Here is a 17,443-nt window from a genome sequence, read left to right on the forward strand (position 1 = left end):
CGCACCACCTGTGATCTTTGCCGCCCCCCTGAGGGGTCCCCGGACCCCAGGTCGGGAACCACTGGTATAGAAGATGAAGAAACTACCAAATATTCAAATTTGAGAAGCTGGAGACAGTGATTTTGGCATTTTTTCCTAAAAAATTACTCAATCAAAATCAAATGGTCTTGTAGGGATAATAACCTTTATTTCATCTTGTTTTCCCACTTACCCTGTTGCATGCCCACTTTGTAGCACATTCATGGATGGCTAATCGTAACATTAATTGATGCTTTTAGTAATGTTAAATATTAGAAGAATGGTGAAAACACAAACGCACCAGAGAGAAGATTCATTGAGTGAAGAGACTGAGTTTAATGGAATCTATCAATGCATGTTCTTATAACTCTAAACACAGTTGATATCGACAATCTGTTGCTAAGAAGTTCACCTTTCCTCCAGTTCCTTCATAATTTCTTTTTACATTTGTCCAATTAGTATCTTTGTGAGCTTTTTTTAGAGATTATTTTTGGGCATCTAGGACAGCTGAAGACAAGAAAGGGGGAGAGAGGGGTAACGACATGCAGCAAAGGACCACAGGTCGGAATTGAACCCGCGGCCTTTGTAGATGGTTCGCAAACTCAACCAGGTGAGCTACCCAGGCACCCCACTTTGTGAGCTTTTAATACCAGACAAGGAGGCTTCACTTAGCCATCCAGGGCAGTGATACATGGCATGCCAGTCCTAAATTAGGGCTATAAATGAACACCCACCCATCCTTTAGCTATACCGACTTATCCTGTGCAGGGACATGAGGGACAGGTCATTTGTCTACCCACATAATGTATACTTTCTATAGTCACAAAACCATTTAAAGTCACCAATTCACCTAATCTACAAATCTGGAAATCAAGACAACCTCACAGGTAGAGGGGAGAACATGCAAACTCACATGGACCAATTAAAGGCCAACTAGTTTGTATATTATCTTGTCTTAAATCAATCTTAAATCAAGATGAAAGGCACTTTGGATAAAGGCATACAGCAAAAATATACTGTATGTTATGTAATCTTAGACATTAGGCAATCAAATCGTATAGGGGACAAAATATAGGAAAAAGATGGGGCTGTAAATAAGGATGGAGGGTTTTTTTTCGAAAGGGATTTTTCACAGTTTTTGTTTTTCATTTGGATGGGTAAAAAGCAGACGGTCCCTGACATCAAGCGATGCAAATCCGCCTTTTGTTCTCGACGTGGAGCTGGCCATGGTGCTGAAATAGGTCTACTCAACTCGTGACACATTATCACGGCTACAATATTCCCTATCTGAGTGAAGAGAAGAAAAAAAAAAAAAAAACATTTCAATAAGTGTGTTCGTAAATACAGGGACCGTAATTTCACAAGGGACACACACACGCCCTCTGTGAAATCTCGACAGCATGTAAACAATGAGCCCACATGACGAGGCTGCACACACCCGACCTGCGCACACGGTGACACTTCAAAGGAGTCACGATCTGGTCCTGCTAGGCTTCAGCAACATGTTTATTTAAGAAAACATAGCAAACCTCTGACCACAGGCTGAACAGTTAATTCCTTTATTTCCAACAGCAGAATATCTCCTCGGCTTGTCTCTAATGTTAAGACTGCCATCTGCCATCAGTCACTAAATCCTATCTGCCTTTCAGCCCTTAAACCCCAATGTAAGCCTACAGTGCAGGCAGCAGTTCTTCTAAATGTAACCAAATATAAATTAATGTTATAGCCTATGTAACAGCGCTTCGAAACCCTATTTGTGTCATATCACAATGGATGTCATTTTTAACCAACAACGACATCTGGTGACGAACTGCAAACACAAGTGATGCCAGTGGTCGCGGTTATTTTGCTTTATATGACTTTGCAAAATATACTGTACCTGGAAACTTAAATGTTTTTGGTGTACTTTATAATTTCCAATTTCATAGTGTCATACAAAGAATATATTATTGGATTATTATAATTTACGGATTACTGTGCAAGTAGCATTTTACTGTTCCAACTTCTTAAGGTGCATCTAATCCTAACTAGGCTACTTTGTATACTGCGACTAGCTGTAAATAAACAGACAACACAACCTTGTTTTATTCAATAATTCTTTATTTCACAAAAACATGCATTTCATGGACTTTTTACATATTGGAGGTGTATGAATACCTGGGTTTGTTGAAAGCAATGTGAGGAAATGGGGTGTATGAGTGAGAGAATATAATATTTAAAAAGTATCTAACCCTGAATGTACTTACTCACACCTGCGTCTCTGTCCATCCTTCCTGCTCTCCTGTGACTCCTCCTAAACACATAAACAGAATAGAAAGAAACAATTTCAACATTTCAATTTCACCACCTTAGTATTGATTGTTTTGATTTCCTGCTGGTGGCACTCAGTTTCTGATGAATTGAACTGGAGGCTTACTCAGAGAGCTGTGCAGGATTTAAAGAGGAGAGCCACAACAGCATCGACCCCCCTCTTTTTCTTCCGTCAGTTAACAAGTGGGAAAGGTTCCCATCACATCAGACACATCAAAGCGTAGCTCTGGATCCCTGAGGATGACAACAGGAGGAGGGAGGGGATCAAACAGAAAATAGGTTAAAATTCAAGGGAAATAAGATGTGTCTTAGAAAGTAAACATTAGTTATAATTCAGGACAAATTAATAAACAAAAACTATGAAGTATCATGGCGCACTTTTAGCGCAATAAACGACATCAACAATCTCCGTGTGAAGTATGAAAACGTCCAGAATGTTTGTGTGTGTGTGCGCTATGGCTGCTCCTCGTTTCACAAAAAAAGGCAAGTAAAGTGATCCTTGAAAGATCTACTGACATCTGGCGACGGTTGGCTCACCTGAGCTTGCTGCACTGTTTATTACCAGAAACATTTATTATCTGTCTGATCACCGAGGCCTGCCTCGTAATGACACATTCCGCACAAGAGTTTCGCCCTACTTAATTACGCATGAAAACGTCGAAAACACTGAAACACATTGAAATAGCTTTGTTTCACTTTTATTTTCATTATTTTATCCAAAACCGGGTTTTGCAAAGTTGCACGAGTGTTTAGTTCAAATCGATCCTAATTTCCCTGAACAAAGGCTGCAACGATGAGAGAGCGCGTCTTAATTAGGACCAATCTCACCCGAACGAACTATAGTTAGAGCCTTGTAAAAGCAATCGAAGCTGAAATGTAAATGTAAAACATAAATCCCTGCATCTCGTTTAAGGCTACAAGTTAAGATTAATCTTCTTCTTTTTTTATACAGGTCATAAAATATATTGCTTTTTAGAGCATAAAATAAAAAAATATGATTTATAATCCAACATACTAAGGTGTTCAAGTCCAAAAACATTTTATCTTTTTTTGCAAGTTAATTAATCAAGCAGTACTTCAATATTTGTTTTGTAATTGCCTAATTAATCTTAGTGATTATCAGTTTGTCTTGCAAACTCACACTGAAGCTCTGTGTGGAGTCAGTTTGGCCTCAAATTGAGAGCTTCTTACATTTTCCTCTTCTATTAAAGAAGCAGGGATATTTCAGGAGTCAGAGAGCCTTCAGCTTTCTGTGCTATGAGGGTAACAAACATCTGTTTTCCCAAAGGGAAACAATGAACCCTACTGGAAACGTGCTCATCAAACTACCAGCACAGAGAACAGTGAAGTGAATATTTCAAATGGATAGCTTTAATGCTCAACGTTAGCAAAAGCAGTAAAGTTTCATATAAATAGTTTTAGTAGACATTTAACAGCTTGAAAGAAAAGGTCAACAATACATTTACAAAGCTCTACATGTTAAAAAAAAAAAAAAGAAAAAAAAAAGAACAGACTAACATAAGCACTGTTAACTATGCAATCAGTGGAGAATAAGTTCAACATAATAGAATGAGTCTGAAGCAAACTTCTATCAAATCTACAAATCCATTATTGTTTCCAGGCCAAACTGCAAACCATGCACGAACGTTAGATTGTACTAGTAATAGCAAACTAAACAAACTTGTCTGTCTTCTATGCTTATGCTACACAGACTGTTAGGGTCAGTTCCGTTAACCGTGGTCTGAGAAAGCCCATGAAAACGTGTTCGGTTTCATGAAATGACCGTTAAACAAGCACACAGGTTGAAGTATGCAACTTCAGTGTGGGAGTTTCATTAGGTGTTATTTTTTTTAAAATCTTTGTGGCTATAGTTTAAGACAATATTCTTTTAGGATTTTAATGTGACTTGTGAAATGAACTTTTTCTTCACAAAATGCAGCATCTTCATGAAACCATAATGCATTGTATTCATCTATTTACTATTTAAATACAGTGAATGTATGCAACTTAGGCCTATTTCTATTCTTTGTGTGATTTTTTTTTTAACTCTGGAATAATGTTGCATGGTAACAGCAAACTTTTAGACAGAACAAGAAACTGACACTTTGGTGGATTAAACACTTCCCTATGATTTTTTTTACAAACTTATTATAGTGTGTATCAAAATAGTGATTAAATATTGCCCTCAAATAGCAAACCATAATTCTACTAAATTACATTACATACTCAAATGGTATGTATATATGATGACTAATAGTTTAGGGCAGTGGTGCAAGGATCAAAGGAAAGGAAAAAAAACAACACAGTTTTTCAAACTCAGATTTTTATTAGTCAGTACAAGTAAAACGAAACTGAAGACGAGTATCTTCATCTCCTCCAAAAATGCACTTCTTCCGCGTCGGTGTTGGAGGCAGAAAAAAATAACTCTCACACCTCTCTCTCCATTTGAGTAGTGCCGTATGTGCCGCTCTCCTTCAAGGAACTTAACGAGACGTAAAACTATCGCCGGAGGGAACTTACGCACTGGTGGAGAAAGCCTCGCTTCACATTCGGAGTTGGAACAATGAAAAATAACTTCCCTAAATATGCTAATGAGTATTATAGAAGGAACATAAATTCTATAACATACACTCTGTTTTTCCTATCCAAAGTGATTTAATTTAAATTGAAGTTTAACCAAAGGCTACTGGGAAACTGCTGATATGAAGAGAAGCAGTCAAAACTGCTCACCGAAAAACTAATTAACAGCAGAACCATTGCACCAACTAGATTCTTTTGTTACTCTCTTAGCAAAAATAACTATCGTCAGATTCAATTTCTGTGACTAGTTAACTTACACTTGAGAGCATGCACACACGCTGACCTTTATCAAACTGACGCTCTATTACATATGTTATGCAATGTTTCGTACTGGAGCAAATAACACAAAAAGTGAATTATATATATATCCACCTCTTATTTTCTTTAATCTTCTGTCTTCACTCTTCAGCTCAGCAGCCCTCTCAGAGCCTCCGATTTCTTTCCCCATCTCCTGGTGTTGTCTCTTGTTCTCCTCAACATCCTGTATTCTTCTGCCATTCGCACTTTTCTCCTGGTAGCTGCTGAGTTAATTCTTCCTCAGTATAACCTTGTCTCCTGATGCCCACCTCAGTATCTGCACTTTTATCCACCCAGATTTTCACAGGTTTCTTATGGCAAGATGTGGACCTCAACACTGAGTGACTAGAAGTTACTGAACAGTCTTAAACGCCCTGCCCCTGCCTTCATGACATCCACAGTGATTTAAAGATCTCAAAGCTAAATGTCCAGTCAGTACCGTGGGGGTGGAAATGGTCTTTTCGGGGGGAACATTGGCCCAGGATTTCCGCCTCCTCTTGGACCTGGACGTTTGCCTCTTAACCTTGGATCGGGGCCGTGGAACCGAGGAAATGGTGCACGTGGAGGTCCTCTGGGGTGTGGGTGGTGTGCTGGGTGGGGAGGCCGATGTGGAGGCCGTAGACCAGGATGACGGATTTCAAAATTACGTGGTCGTGGTGGTCTCCTTGGAGTGTAGTGCGGAGGAGGGGGGCTGTGCCGCTGGTAGTCATGGGCATAGTAGGGGTCCTCTGAGGGTGAGAAAGGGGGAGTGAGGCGCTCTTGAACTCTGGGGTAGTGGTGCGGAGGGCTGCCTGGCCTGTAATATGGATCGTCTGGGTGGCGATAAGGGTCGTCTTGAAAGAAAAGGGCATCATGATGACGAAGCTCATCCTGGTAAAGCAGGCCGTCTGGGTGAGGGTGAAAATCCTCAGGGGGAGGAGGGCGAGGTCGGTCAAGATCAAACAGCGAATCATCAGGATGAAACATGGATTTGTGTTGATGGTCGTGGACCACCATCCCACTGATGACACTGTCGACTCTGGCCCCAATCACCTCCCCTGTGCCAGCGCCAGGCACCGGCTGCTGCACTGCCGGCATCATCATACTGCTGGTCGCGGAAGGAGGGGCGGCAAAGACAGGAGGAGGGGGAGGGAGCTTTGGGACAGGAGGGAGGGTGCTTCTGAAGAAACCAGGGGATGTGGTGGCACCCTGCTGGGAGGCCAACTCTTGAGGTTCCTGAAATGTCTCTGTTTGGTATGGATAAAGTCCCGGTGCCTTGTTTTCTCCAGCGCCTCCAGACGCTGTCACATTGTAGCCTCGTGGTTGCTGAGCGTTCCCCTCTGGGTAAATGTCACCATACCAACCCCTTTCGCTCACCCCCTGAAAGCTTTCAATGTGTGTGCTACATGAACTGCCTGTGGCTCTTTTTCCAGGCACTGGCCCTCCTGTTTGTGCAGAAATCTGCTGGTATTGTGCAGCAGGTGCAGTAATCCCATGCTCTGACATCTGGTAGACCTGCCCATTCTGAGCCACACCTGGCTGCATGTAAGCTTGCTGTTGGGGATTGTTGCGGTTCTGCTGACTGCTGTTCTGGTATGCAATAGGAGCAGTGTTAACCGTTTCTGCAATCGATGGCTGATTTGTGTTGGAAAGCAACGGGACCACCACAGGCTTGTCCATGATCTCATCTTGAGTTGGAGTGCCTCCGCCCTCATCCCACACTGGGGTCCCACCCTGGGTGTCTGTCCCAGTTACTGGGCTGAGGTTATCCCCTCCCGGAACTAGGTTGGTAGAAAGGCCTAAGCCAAATGCATTGAAGGCAGGGTTCCCCTGCAGGAAGTTGTGGATTTTAGACTCTAAACTGTTAGAAGACGTGGACGGTTCTGGCTCCGTTGTCAAATCCATGTCTCTGTGGAGAGCCTGGACCAGGGCAGAGGCTGGGATAGAAGTTTGGGGGGGTGCTTGGGAGCTTGTGCTCTGCCTTACAGTGGAGATGTCTGAAGAAGGCACAGGTGCATCAGAGGAGAGAGACGGGCTCTGAGAGGGCACTGCTGGTGCAGATGTGGATGAGGGAGGAATCTTGCCTGTACTGGAGGAGTCTGAGGAGACATTTGCAGCTGGGCTACTCAGAAGAGAAGTTATGCCTAAGTGAAGAAATGGAGGAACCAGAAATGTATTTTAAGCAACCTTGCCACTTTTAATGTAAGATAGAAAATTGGTACATGATAGAAACAAAAGGACTCCTTATTCTCACCCTCAAGGCTGCCTTGGCCCTGGACTTTGGAGAGAGCGCCGAGGAGGTCTGCAGGACTCATGTCCACCTTGGAGAGGAGGTTCACCAGTGAACTAGCGTCCTGCGAGGCCACAGAGGCAGCAGGTGTAGTCTTCAATGAGGCGCCAGAAGGGGCAGAAGCAGGAGGACTCTCCACTAATGGTCCTGTGAGACAGAGAGGGACACTCACTTTAACTGTAAATCACCATAACTGATCATTGAGATGTTAAGTGTTTTAAAACGAACAATCGTGAAGATTTCAGAGAAATTAGAACTATTACAGGAGGATTTTGGGACTTAAACCACATCAACATACAAATAGCACTTAAAAATGTGACATTTGTAAGGTCAATTTGAATTCAGGCTTATTCAGTTCTATGTTGCAAATGTAATGTGCGACGGGAACCACATTACATTTGCAAAGTTGGTTCTTTCATAGCAGATGTCAAGAGACACCACTCAATCAGCAGTGCTAAGAGTTTTCTTTTCTTGTATATGACATAATAACTACTCTGAATTTTATTGTTTTGCTGTTTAAAACATTTTTATTATGACGTTTGATGTGTGTGTATATGTGTTTGTATGTATGCGTAGGTATACACTCATATTTGTCTGCACTCTTAACTTTAATTTCAAGTTCTAGGGGACAAAATATATTATAGTACATCACCAACCTGCCAATTTACTTTTATATGATGTTTTTGAGTTCATCTGCCTTCTCTATAGTCAGTTGAAAGTGTGATTGTGTGGTGAGTGGGGAAATGGGGTGAATGGGACTTAAACATTATCACAGGACTTCCTCGCATTGTTATATTTCCCTTGTCACTTTGTAATGTTGTTCAACTTTTGGATTATTATGACGTTTTGAATAGCCACTAGCACTCACCTGTGTTTTTCATGACTGAATTCAAACTGTTGAGGATGGAGCTAATTTTACCCAGGTCAACACTTTCCACTGCTGCTGCTGAAGGAGCCGCTACAGGAGTCGCTACTAGGGGTGTGACCTGTGTGACAGGCTGCTCTGTCGCCACTGATGGCTCCGTTTTTGCAGTGGACACCTTTGGGTGGCTGGTGCTTTCAATCTGCTCCTCAACTGAAGTGAAATATACAACAGTGAGAGAGAGAGTATGGATGTTAACAGATATGCCCTCTATGTAATGAACAGGGTTTTTGCAGGTTTCAACACATCAAATTTAAGACCTTTTTAAGACCTTTATGAATGAAATTTAAGACCTATATCACGACATAAAAGTACAAAGAAATGCCGAGTCACAAAAGTAGTTGCAAAGTAAATTATTGAAATTGAATAAAAGCGACACAGAGTAATAATGATCTGTACATACACAGCAAATTTTATTTGGACTAGCGAAAGAAAGAACTACAACACCACAGAATAAAAAATAAACATTTCAATGAGCATTACAGTTAGCGTTTCATGGACGTAGGAAAATGTAAGACCTGTTTGAAATTATTTAAGACCTAGAACACAATACTTTTGCAAATTTAAGACTTTTTAAGGCCTAAAATTTTGAGACAAGATTAACTATACAGTAGTTATTTGCTTTTATTCAACACAATTCATTTCGTCATCATTTTTCTACAAGTGCAGATAATTTAAGGGCCAGAGAAGTCACTGCAAATAAATTAATGGAGGGGAATATGCTGCCAAAAATACTGAAACATAGTCTAGCTTTCTGTGAAAAGCAAAATTGTAACCCAAAGTTAAAAAAACCCAAACAAAAATACAAAAACTTCTTAACACGCTGACACTATAATGACAAATAATCTTGTACTGGCTATAAGATATTATTTGTGATGTTAAAATAATGTAGGGCCACAGAAACACACAGGGCCAGAACATAGTAAAATCCAGTTTCAGCTCTATCATGTTAACAGTATGAGTAGTGCACTGAAAATCATACCCAAGAACCATAAAAATCATCTTTTCAAATGGCTAATAAACAAATTTAAGTACATGTACATACTGGTAAAAGGTAATATTCAACACATCAGAGTTGAGTGTGGTAAAATGGCAGATATATGGCTGTCTGTAGTATGTAATTTTAATAAGATGGGGAAAAGTGTTCCAGAAAAATGGTCTGAAACACAAACTGGAAGAAATACTCTTCTCAATTTCATTATTTCATCACATTTTCTGCATAACGCTGCCAGAGACATTCAGCATTTATATATATACATTATATATTCAGCATTATTTATAAGTGAAGTCAGTCATTAAGTTCAGTCCCTAATCATCAGCCCACTCCTTACCTATAATGCCACTGCCGTCCATTTCTTCCTCAGAGAGCTCCATGTCTTCCACTTCACGGTTATCATTCTCCCCGAGAGTCTCTGTGTGTTTGGGGGATCCTCCCGGCGAGGACAGAGGGCTCGGGGCCGGTGGCTCTGCCTCCTCATCCATAGCACAGCCATCAAGATCTGGATCGGGGCGGGCCAATTCCAGACCCCGGAAAGGGGACTCTGAGCCCGTTGGAGACGGTGCATCTGCAGAGGGTGAGGGGATGGGTGACTCGTCCAGGTCTGGCAAGGTGGCCTTCAGGGTGTCCAGTTTACGCTTTAGGTGGGACACCCGGTTGGCAAACGTCTGGTAGGCCTGGGAAGGAGAGGTCGTGGAGTGTCAGTAAATGAAAAGTAAAATAAAAACAGAACACAATCTATCAACAGCTTTTATAGCCAGCTAACAATTCAACTCACACACATGAAAATGATCAGTCAAAAGTATCACTTCATTTTTGTTTTCATGTTGAGGTAGCACATCTGGTTCATGCACTGTGGACTTTCCTGTCATTTCACAGTTAATACGTTTAATATACTGTACTCTACTGTACAGATTTCATATAGTACTGTTTTTGCGTTTTCCTTGTACACTGAGCTTTTATGAATGAACATGTCTTCTATCTCATCTTAAATTAAATGTATGCTCATACTGCCATTAAAACTGAAGGAATTATTTTGAATACACAGGTCAACACACAACATTTTCACTACACTGGTCCAAGGTGGTTCTCTGCATGATATGGGCGAGTAAAGCGACTAAAAAAAAATAAGAGCCCGAACAAAATAACCCCAGGTCGGGCTAACAAACAATGCTGGCATAATTTTTACTTGAATACATGTTCACAAATAACAAGGATGTAGCATTGTAAGCAAACTTATAGTTGCAAAAGTGTGACCCGAGGTTTGTGAGGACGTGACGCTGTAACCAATACAACAAATACACTGTCACTCACATTAGCAACAATCTTGACCTCCTTGTACTGCATCTCGTAGAAGATATCTGCGTTGCTGAGGGCCTCCATGAGAGGAGGCCCTGTTTTGATTTGTTTGTCAAAGAACTTGACAAACTCCTGTAGTTGCGCACTTCCTTCCTCAAAGTCCTTGGAGAATTTCTTTCCTCCGGCCTTATCTGTAAGAATCAAGCATGTAAGGATGATTTTTGATGCAATGTGAGAAAAAGAACCGCTGATCTTGAAACCAAGAACCATCTGTGTGTTGCAGTAGGACAGGTGGTACAACAGTAGAAGATGACTAAAGCAGGCACCTTTGAGTCTCTTGAGGGCATCAGAACTGCATATGTCAACCCTCATAGCTGCCAGCTGTTTTTCTCTCAGGTCCAACTCCTCCAGAGATTTCTTGTACTTGGACAGTTCGTCAAATAGTGCCTGGGGCTAAATAAGCAGGGGGTGCAGTCAGCCACAACGTCAGAACAACAGAATATTAGGATAAAGGGAGAAAAAAAGAGGAACCCTACAAGCACAACTACTTTTATTAGCTTAATTTGTAAAATAATGTTGCAGTTTAGTTAGGGTTTAGTTAAGCTTAAAACGTCAATGCATTACTTACCACAAACTCAGCCACAACCTTGGACTGTAGGTCTGCTTTAGACTCGACTGGAGCTTTTTATTTTTAAAAAAGAGAAAAGAAGCGAATAGAAATTAGAGATCACATGAAACAGCAAAATAATGATCACCTTCACAAAACTGTGCAACACTCAGTATTTGGATAACAAATACAAACAAATTAAATCAAAATGTCAGAAATGATTAAAAACAGGGTTACATATGAATAGTAAATATATAGTAGAACAACATACTGTGACTAATAAAACCCTAATGGATGCAAAGTCTCAAGATGGGTGTTGAGATGAGGCATTAATAAAAATGTCAACAGAAAGTGAAAAATAAAAAGCAAAGACGCTTACTTTTTTGCTCCACGGGTGTCTCAGGAGGGGACTCCTCTTTAACTAAGGTACTCTTAAGCTCAGTAATGAGCGCCCCTGAATACACACCCCTGTCCTCCCAGATGGACAGTATCCTCTCCACCGATTTAATTACCTTAGGGTCGCCATCATTGCTGGAGAAAGGAGAAGAAATGACAGAATAAGAACAAGGGAGGGCAGGGATTTATGCTTCGTTGTTGTAATGACATTTTTGTGTTATGTGTGAGGGATTTCTTTCAATAAATGAAACAAAAAAACAAGGACAGAGGAGAAAGGAAAAGTAAGAAACAAAAGCAGGCGGCCGGGTTGGCTCAGTGGGTAGAGCAGGCGCACATATGCTGAGAGGTTTATGCCTCAACGCAGAGGTCCATGGTTCGAATCCGACCTATGATGATTTCCTGCATGTCTCTCCCCCTTCTCACCTAGCTGTCCTGTCAAAATTAAAGGCGGAAAAGCCCAAAAAATTATCTTAAAAAACAAAACAAAAAAGCAGAAGACAGGAAAGGAAGGAGAGGAAGAATAGGGCAACATACACAACCATTATCACTGCATTTAATATACTGTACATTATATCAGGACTGTCTGACATTAACGGACTTCGATAGAGCTGAGCCCTCCATGATAGCCACATCTCTACCAACTACTTACTTGACCAGCAAGAAGGCGTCAGGGAGCATCTCGGCGAACGCCGTGCGGTAAACAATGGCATTTTTTCTTTTACAGTTCTGAATGACATCGTTGGCGACGTAAAAAAGGTTGAGCCTGTGTGAAGTATCAGCTGTCAGAAGAAAATAGAGACAACAATGTTAGTTTGACTGGATGGGCTGAAGGTCTGCTGAGGGAGGAGCTAAAGTCCAGATAACCTAAAAAGAGGCTCATGTCTAACAGTTTTTAAATATTTGTCGACATCAGTAGTGCTGCAATACATTGATTATTTGTATAAGTTGTATTATCCAACTTATTATCTACTCTATTAAGTGTCTAAATTAGAAGCATCCATTGCTTATGACCAGAAATGACCAGAATTACCAGCAGCCAAACAAGAAAACATATTCATTTTGTAATGACATTAAATGAGAAAAGCAAACACATCTTAGTGTTTGTTAAACTGAAAATTTAAAATGTTTGGTGTTTTTACTTAATAAATGACAATACCATTTAATTATTCACTCTGACAGATACGCTATATACATATATGAAAACAACCGTTCATGAATTATTAAAAATGTGACTAATGCACAGGCATCCACTGTAGAGGCTTGGGATATCCTCAATGGTTCTCTTTTAAACCCATATTAATTCATTCATTCATTCATTCATTCAATCGATCTATCAGTCTAATGTGTCCCTTTGGTACAATGTAAGAAGACCCACACGCACACACCCACATGCCATCATGTTTTATTTATTTATTATATATATTTATTATTTTATAAGGACATGGTGATATGTACATAGTTTGGGTTAAGTGTTGTTTGTATGTTCAAGAATCCTTTTCTATGGAACCTTGTGTACAATTTTCATGTGATGGCTATATGACTTTAGACCAATGTCAGACAATGCAGCACAGCATTACACCATCATCATAATCCTTGTTGTTGCCATATATGTTTTTAATGATGACAACAAAAAGATTTCGAGAGCGGGAGTAAAATAAAACAGCCTACTTAGTTTTCACACACGGGACCGAGAGTGTAATTTCACATTTTTTGAAACCAGTGCCAACATGTTACCCAAGTTCGGCTACAGACACCAAATCCATACTTTTATTTATACTTTACTGACTACACCTTTTCCCACAAAACCTTTTATTTAATTCACCGAAATTATCAAACTTGTCAACTGCATAATGCAGTTATCTCATCAAACAATGTATAAACAAAACTAAGAATCGGACCAAGCATTCTGTGCCAACTTAGGTTACTTGACCATTTTAGAAACTGTGCTGAACATAATTCATTGATAAATAACTAAATTAATAGATCTAATTTAGGCAATTTGTGCACTGCAATCTAGACATTTGAAAAACAAAAGATGTATAAGAAAAAGATTATGTTTAAAAGAAAACATGTTTTATCGCAGTGCAAAGATTTTTTTAAAGATTAACTGTGACTAAAGGGTGAAACATCAACAACTGGTTTCAACTCGCAGCCATACATTTACACGAAAAGCCAAATCACTGCAAACTAAATTGACTTGCTTAAATCCTCCAGGTGATAGAAAAAAAGACAAGTTTCTTACTCAATGCGCAAACTTCAGCACTTACAACTTCTTGACTACAAAACAGGATAAACAAAAAGCTATTGTAACCATAAAAAAAATCTTTAGGGACTCACACTGTCAGCCATTTGTATTCAAATGTTCACCGAAACACCAACACTTTCAAGTTATTAAATAGGTAACCTGACAGTTACATTTATGTTTTACATTGCTATTTGACTGCTTACATGTGTGATCTATCCAGCAGAACAAATGCAAAGACTTATTTTCAGTCAAACTGCATTTGAGATAACTGAAACACAATTTACAACAACGTACCACTTTAAACACAAACAGCAAGCTGAGAGAAAGACAGAAAATAATGAGGCAAGGCCACCTCTCTTTTTACAAAATGTTTGGAGTAAAACCAGCCAGCCTTGGCATTGAAGTCCATAATAAAGTTCCTTATCTCCTTCTCCAGCCACGGTGGATGTGAAAAACAGAAATAGTTTTGGGACATCAAATCAGCAACACATTAAAAAACACTAAATTCAGTCAACATATAAAAGAGAGTTACTTGCATAAATCACAATAAATGCCAGTGGGTCAATCACCCATTTATTTCATTTTGTTTAAAACCAACAGCTGTTTCTCAGACAGAAACCAGACAAATCTCCATTATTCAAAAACAAGGAGCTCTTCAGGTTAGAATAATGGCATCTGCAATAAACCTTTCTAAATCAAATTGTCCGTTAAGTGTATTTTGACTGATATTGCAAACATTACATTTAAAAACAGATAACTACTGGAACCATGAGTCTTCTTTTCCTCGTGATCCATCTAAATAAACCTTCTATCAAATTGCTCACAGGAAATCAAGAAGCAGCATGGAATATTGTTAAAGCTGAAGGCCATCACCAAAAGATGACTGAACTCTATCAAATGATTCTTGTGGTTAGGCCCTATATTGTATTCTCTAAAGGTGCAAATCACATATCATTTTTGATTCATCTGTCAATTGTTTTTCAATTGTTTAGTGTAAAAATATAGAAATTGTGAACAATGGCGATCACAATTCCCCACAGACAAAAGTGACATCTTAAACGTGTTTTGTCTGACCAACCAAAGATATGTAATGTACAGTGATATAAAACACACAAACAAAGCAGTACTGTCTCATATTTTGGGCCGCATGAAACAATAATGTAAGTTACATAAAGCCAAACCAACAAAACAGAAGCGTGAATAAGGTACAAAGCTCGGATGAGAGACGAAACGTATTTAAGATTAGAAGTCTGGTTGCCCTTAAATTCAACCTTCCTTGGATACTATAACCTGTGTGACTGAGAACCTTTACAGATACCGTGATATGGCAAATTACTTCCTATACATTTTGAAAATATTAAAAAGCAAATGTTCTACTTCACATCCCAGATATAGCATTATTTGTATGGATCTGTAATAGAAAAATGCCAGTATTTATAACTGCAAATAACCTGACTCCTGGGAACCTGTGATTTTTTGGGCCACTGGAGGTAGGACCCCCGGGATGCTTTTCTGGGGACTCCAGTTTTGAAAAGCACTTGACAATGGCAAAATCCAACACCCCCTTATATTAACATGGACTTTAATAACGTTAGCTAAGATACGCTTATATTGTCAACAAATGAAGTAGCACTAGTTTCAATAGAAAAAATATGTTTTCAAGCGAGCAATAAGCCCACTTGAAAGCAACTGACAGTATTGTCAGCCACCGAATCATCCCTCCCAGGTGAGAATACCTGCTGCTATCAGACTGTACAACAGCAGCGCAAACTACTGACTATAACACACACACACACCCCCATTGTGCTATTACATATGATACCATATTATATTACTATCATATATTATATATATTGCTATTCTATTATAAGCTATGTTATATTGTTGCACTATATTACACTCTATATACCGTTATATTGTTGTACTATAGGCCTACTATATTCTATAACATTACTGCACCTTATACTATGTCTCATTTCCCTCATTATTTCATAATGTACTATATTGTACTATATGCTTATATGTTTCATTGACTCCTGCAATATATTCTATTATATTAAGACTGCTGCTATTAAACCAACGTCACTTTATCAGCACCACTCAATGTGTGTTTAAACTCCATAGTTTACTAACTACAAACTAGGAGAAATCTGTTGGATAGTAAGCAGCAACAAATATGATCTCATATAGTTACTTTGACACTGACGGAGATCACCTCTAACGTTACAAGTGAAGCACAACTGTGAGTTGAACAGGTAAAGCTACTCACATTTCCTCAAACACTTCATCCAGTGTCGCACAATCAGGCTGTGGTACTTCTTGTTGTCGATGCACCACGTTGACAGTGCTTGAATTGAATCCATCGTGTTGGAAACACCTCGAAACTTCTTCTCTAAAGTAGACTCTAGAGAGCCGCCAGAAGCGGCTCCTGCTCCAGCTGCCATGTCCGGTGGAGCTCCAAAAACAAGCTGAAGATAGCCGTGGCTAGCACTTAGCTTAGCATGCTAGCTGAACGTAGCACATCCATGATCGCATTCAGCAGCCTCTCAGCTGCCACTGAAATGTTACAAAAGCTTTAATGTTCGGTATGCTGTTTCCAATCACTTTTTACGTCTAGGAATTATCCACCGTGAGCTACTGTATCACAGCTAGTAGTTTACATAACCTAACATTTAAGGCTTAAACTTAGCGCCTTGCGACATCCTGCAGGTCTGTTTACTCGTTGCTGGTGGAGTGATTGATGAAGGACACTTCCGCAAACTAGACATGAGTATGGCGCCACCTAGTGCCACGGAAGCTAATATATAAGCCACCTGCTGCCTGCTACCAGCATTGTGTATGCTAGATCGGATCCGCTAGACGTGTCGACGTCAAAGGACGTGCCATGTGGCCCGCCTTATTCTACCTTATTCTGCCTCTGATTGGCTTACCTTGGTATTCTTACCCTAACCCTAACCAATCCCCACTCTCCATGCCTAAACATAACTACGTCGACCATTCTAGCAGATCCGATTTAGAATCTACCTGCAAGCACAGGAAAGAAAATACTACGATGGCGAAGCCCTATCCTGCGTCTGATTGGCTTAACCTGACATTCTTACCCTAACCCTCACGCTTTGGAGGAGGGTCTAGAAAAGCGAGAATACCCTAACCAGCACATTAAAAGATACCAATCTCACTCTGTGCAGGCAACGAGTCCTAGCCATAGACTGTAATATTAACAGTTTATGGTACTAGCCAATCAGAGGGAGAGTAGGGCGGGTACTGCCTTCGCCATCCTAGGAAGAAAAAAAGCAGCCTATTACGTGGAACAGTGCTGGAATAGGTACTCTGATCTTTTACTTTGTAAAATCTTTATTTGAAAATTAACTATAGCTGTCAAATAAATGTAGTAGAATAAAGAGTACAATATTTCCCTCTGAAATAAAGTGGTAGAAAGTAACATAAAATGGAAAGTTATCTGTCTATCTGTGTTCCACCAAAACAAGTATACACTTTTAATT

The 17,443-nt window shown here is 39.9% G+C and overlaps 1 protein-coding gene across 2 annotated transcripts; it reads right to left on the bottom strand.

Annotated features, from left to right (window-relative positions):
- Positions 1-4,634: 4,634 nt before the first annotated feature.
- rprd2a (regulation of nuclear pre-mRNA domain containing 2a) lies at positions 4,635-16,680 on the bottom strand. Of its 2 annotated transcripts, none has more exons than XM_078267618.1 (10): positions 16,210-16,680; positions 12,345-12,474; positions 11,679-11,830; positions 11,321-11,373; positions 11,019-11,145; positions 10,708-10,883; positions 9,728-10,070; positions 8,343-8,549; positions 7,439-7,621; positions 4,635-7,328 (listed from the first exon to the last, which is right to left on the bottom strand). In XM_078267618.1, exons 1-10 carry the CDS (start codon positions 16,382-16,384, stop codon positions 5,638-5,640), a joined length of 3,237 nt encoding a protein of 1,078 aa, XP_078123744.1. In that variant the 5' UTR covers positions 16,385-16,680; the 3' UTR covers positions 4,635-5,637. The 2 variants fall into 2 exon arrangements, with proteins under 2 accessions (XP_078123744.1, XP_078123743.1); XM_078267617.1 differs by having other exon boundaries at positions 7,433-7,621.
- Positions 16,681-17,443: the final 763 nt, after the last annotated feature.

The sequence above is a fragment of the Sander vitreus genome, chromosome 14 (genome assembly GCF_031162955.1).
Source record: "Sander vitreus isolate 19-12246 chromosome 14, sanVit1, whole genome shotgun sequence".
Lineage (NCBI taxonomy): Eukaryota > Metazoa > Chordata > Actinopteri > Perciformes > Percidae > Sander > Sander vitreus.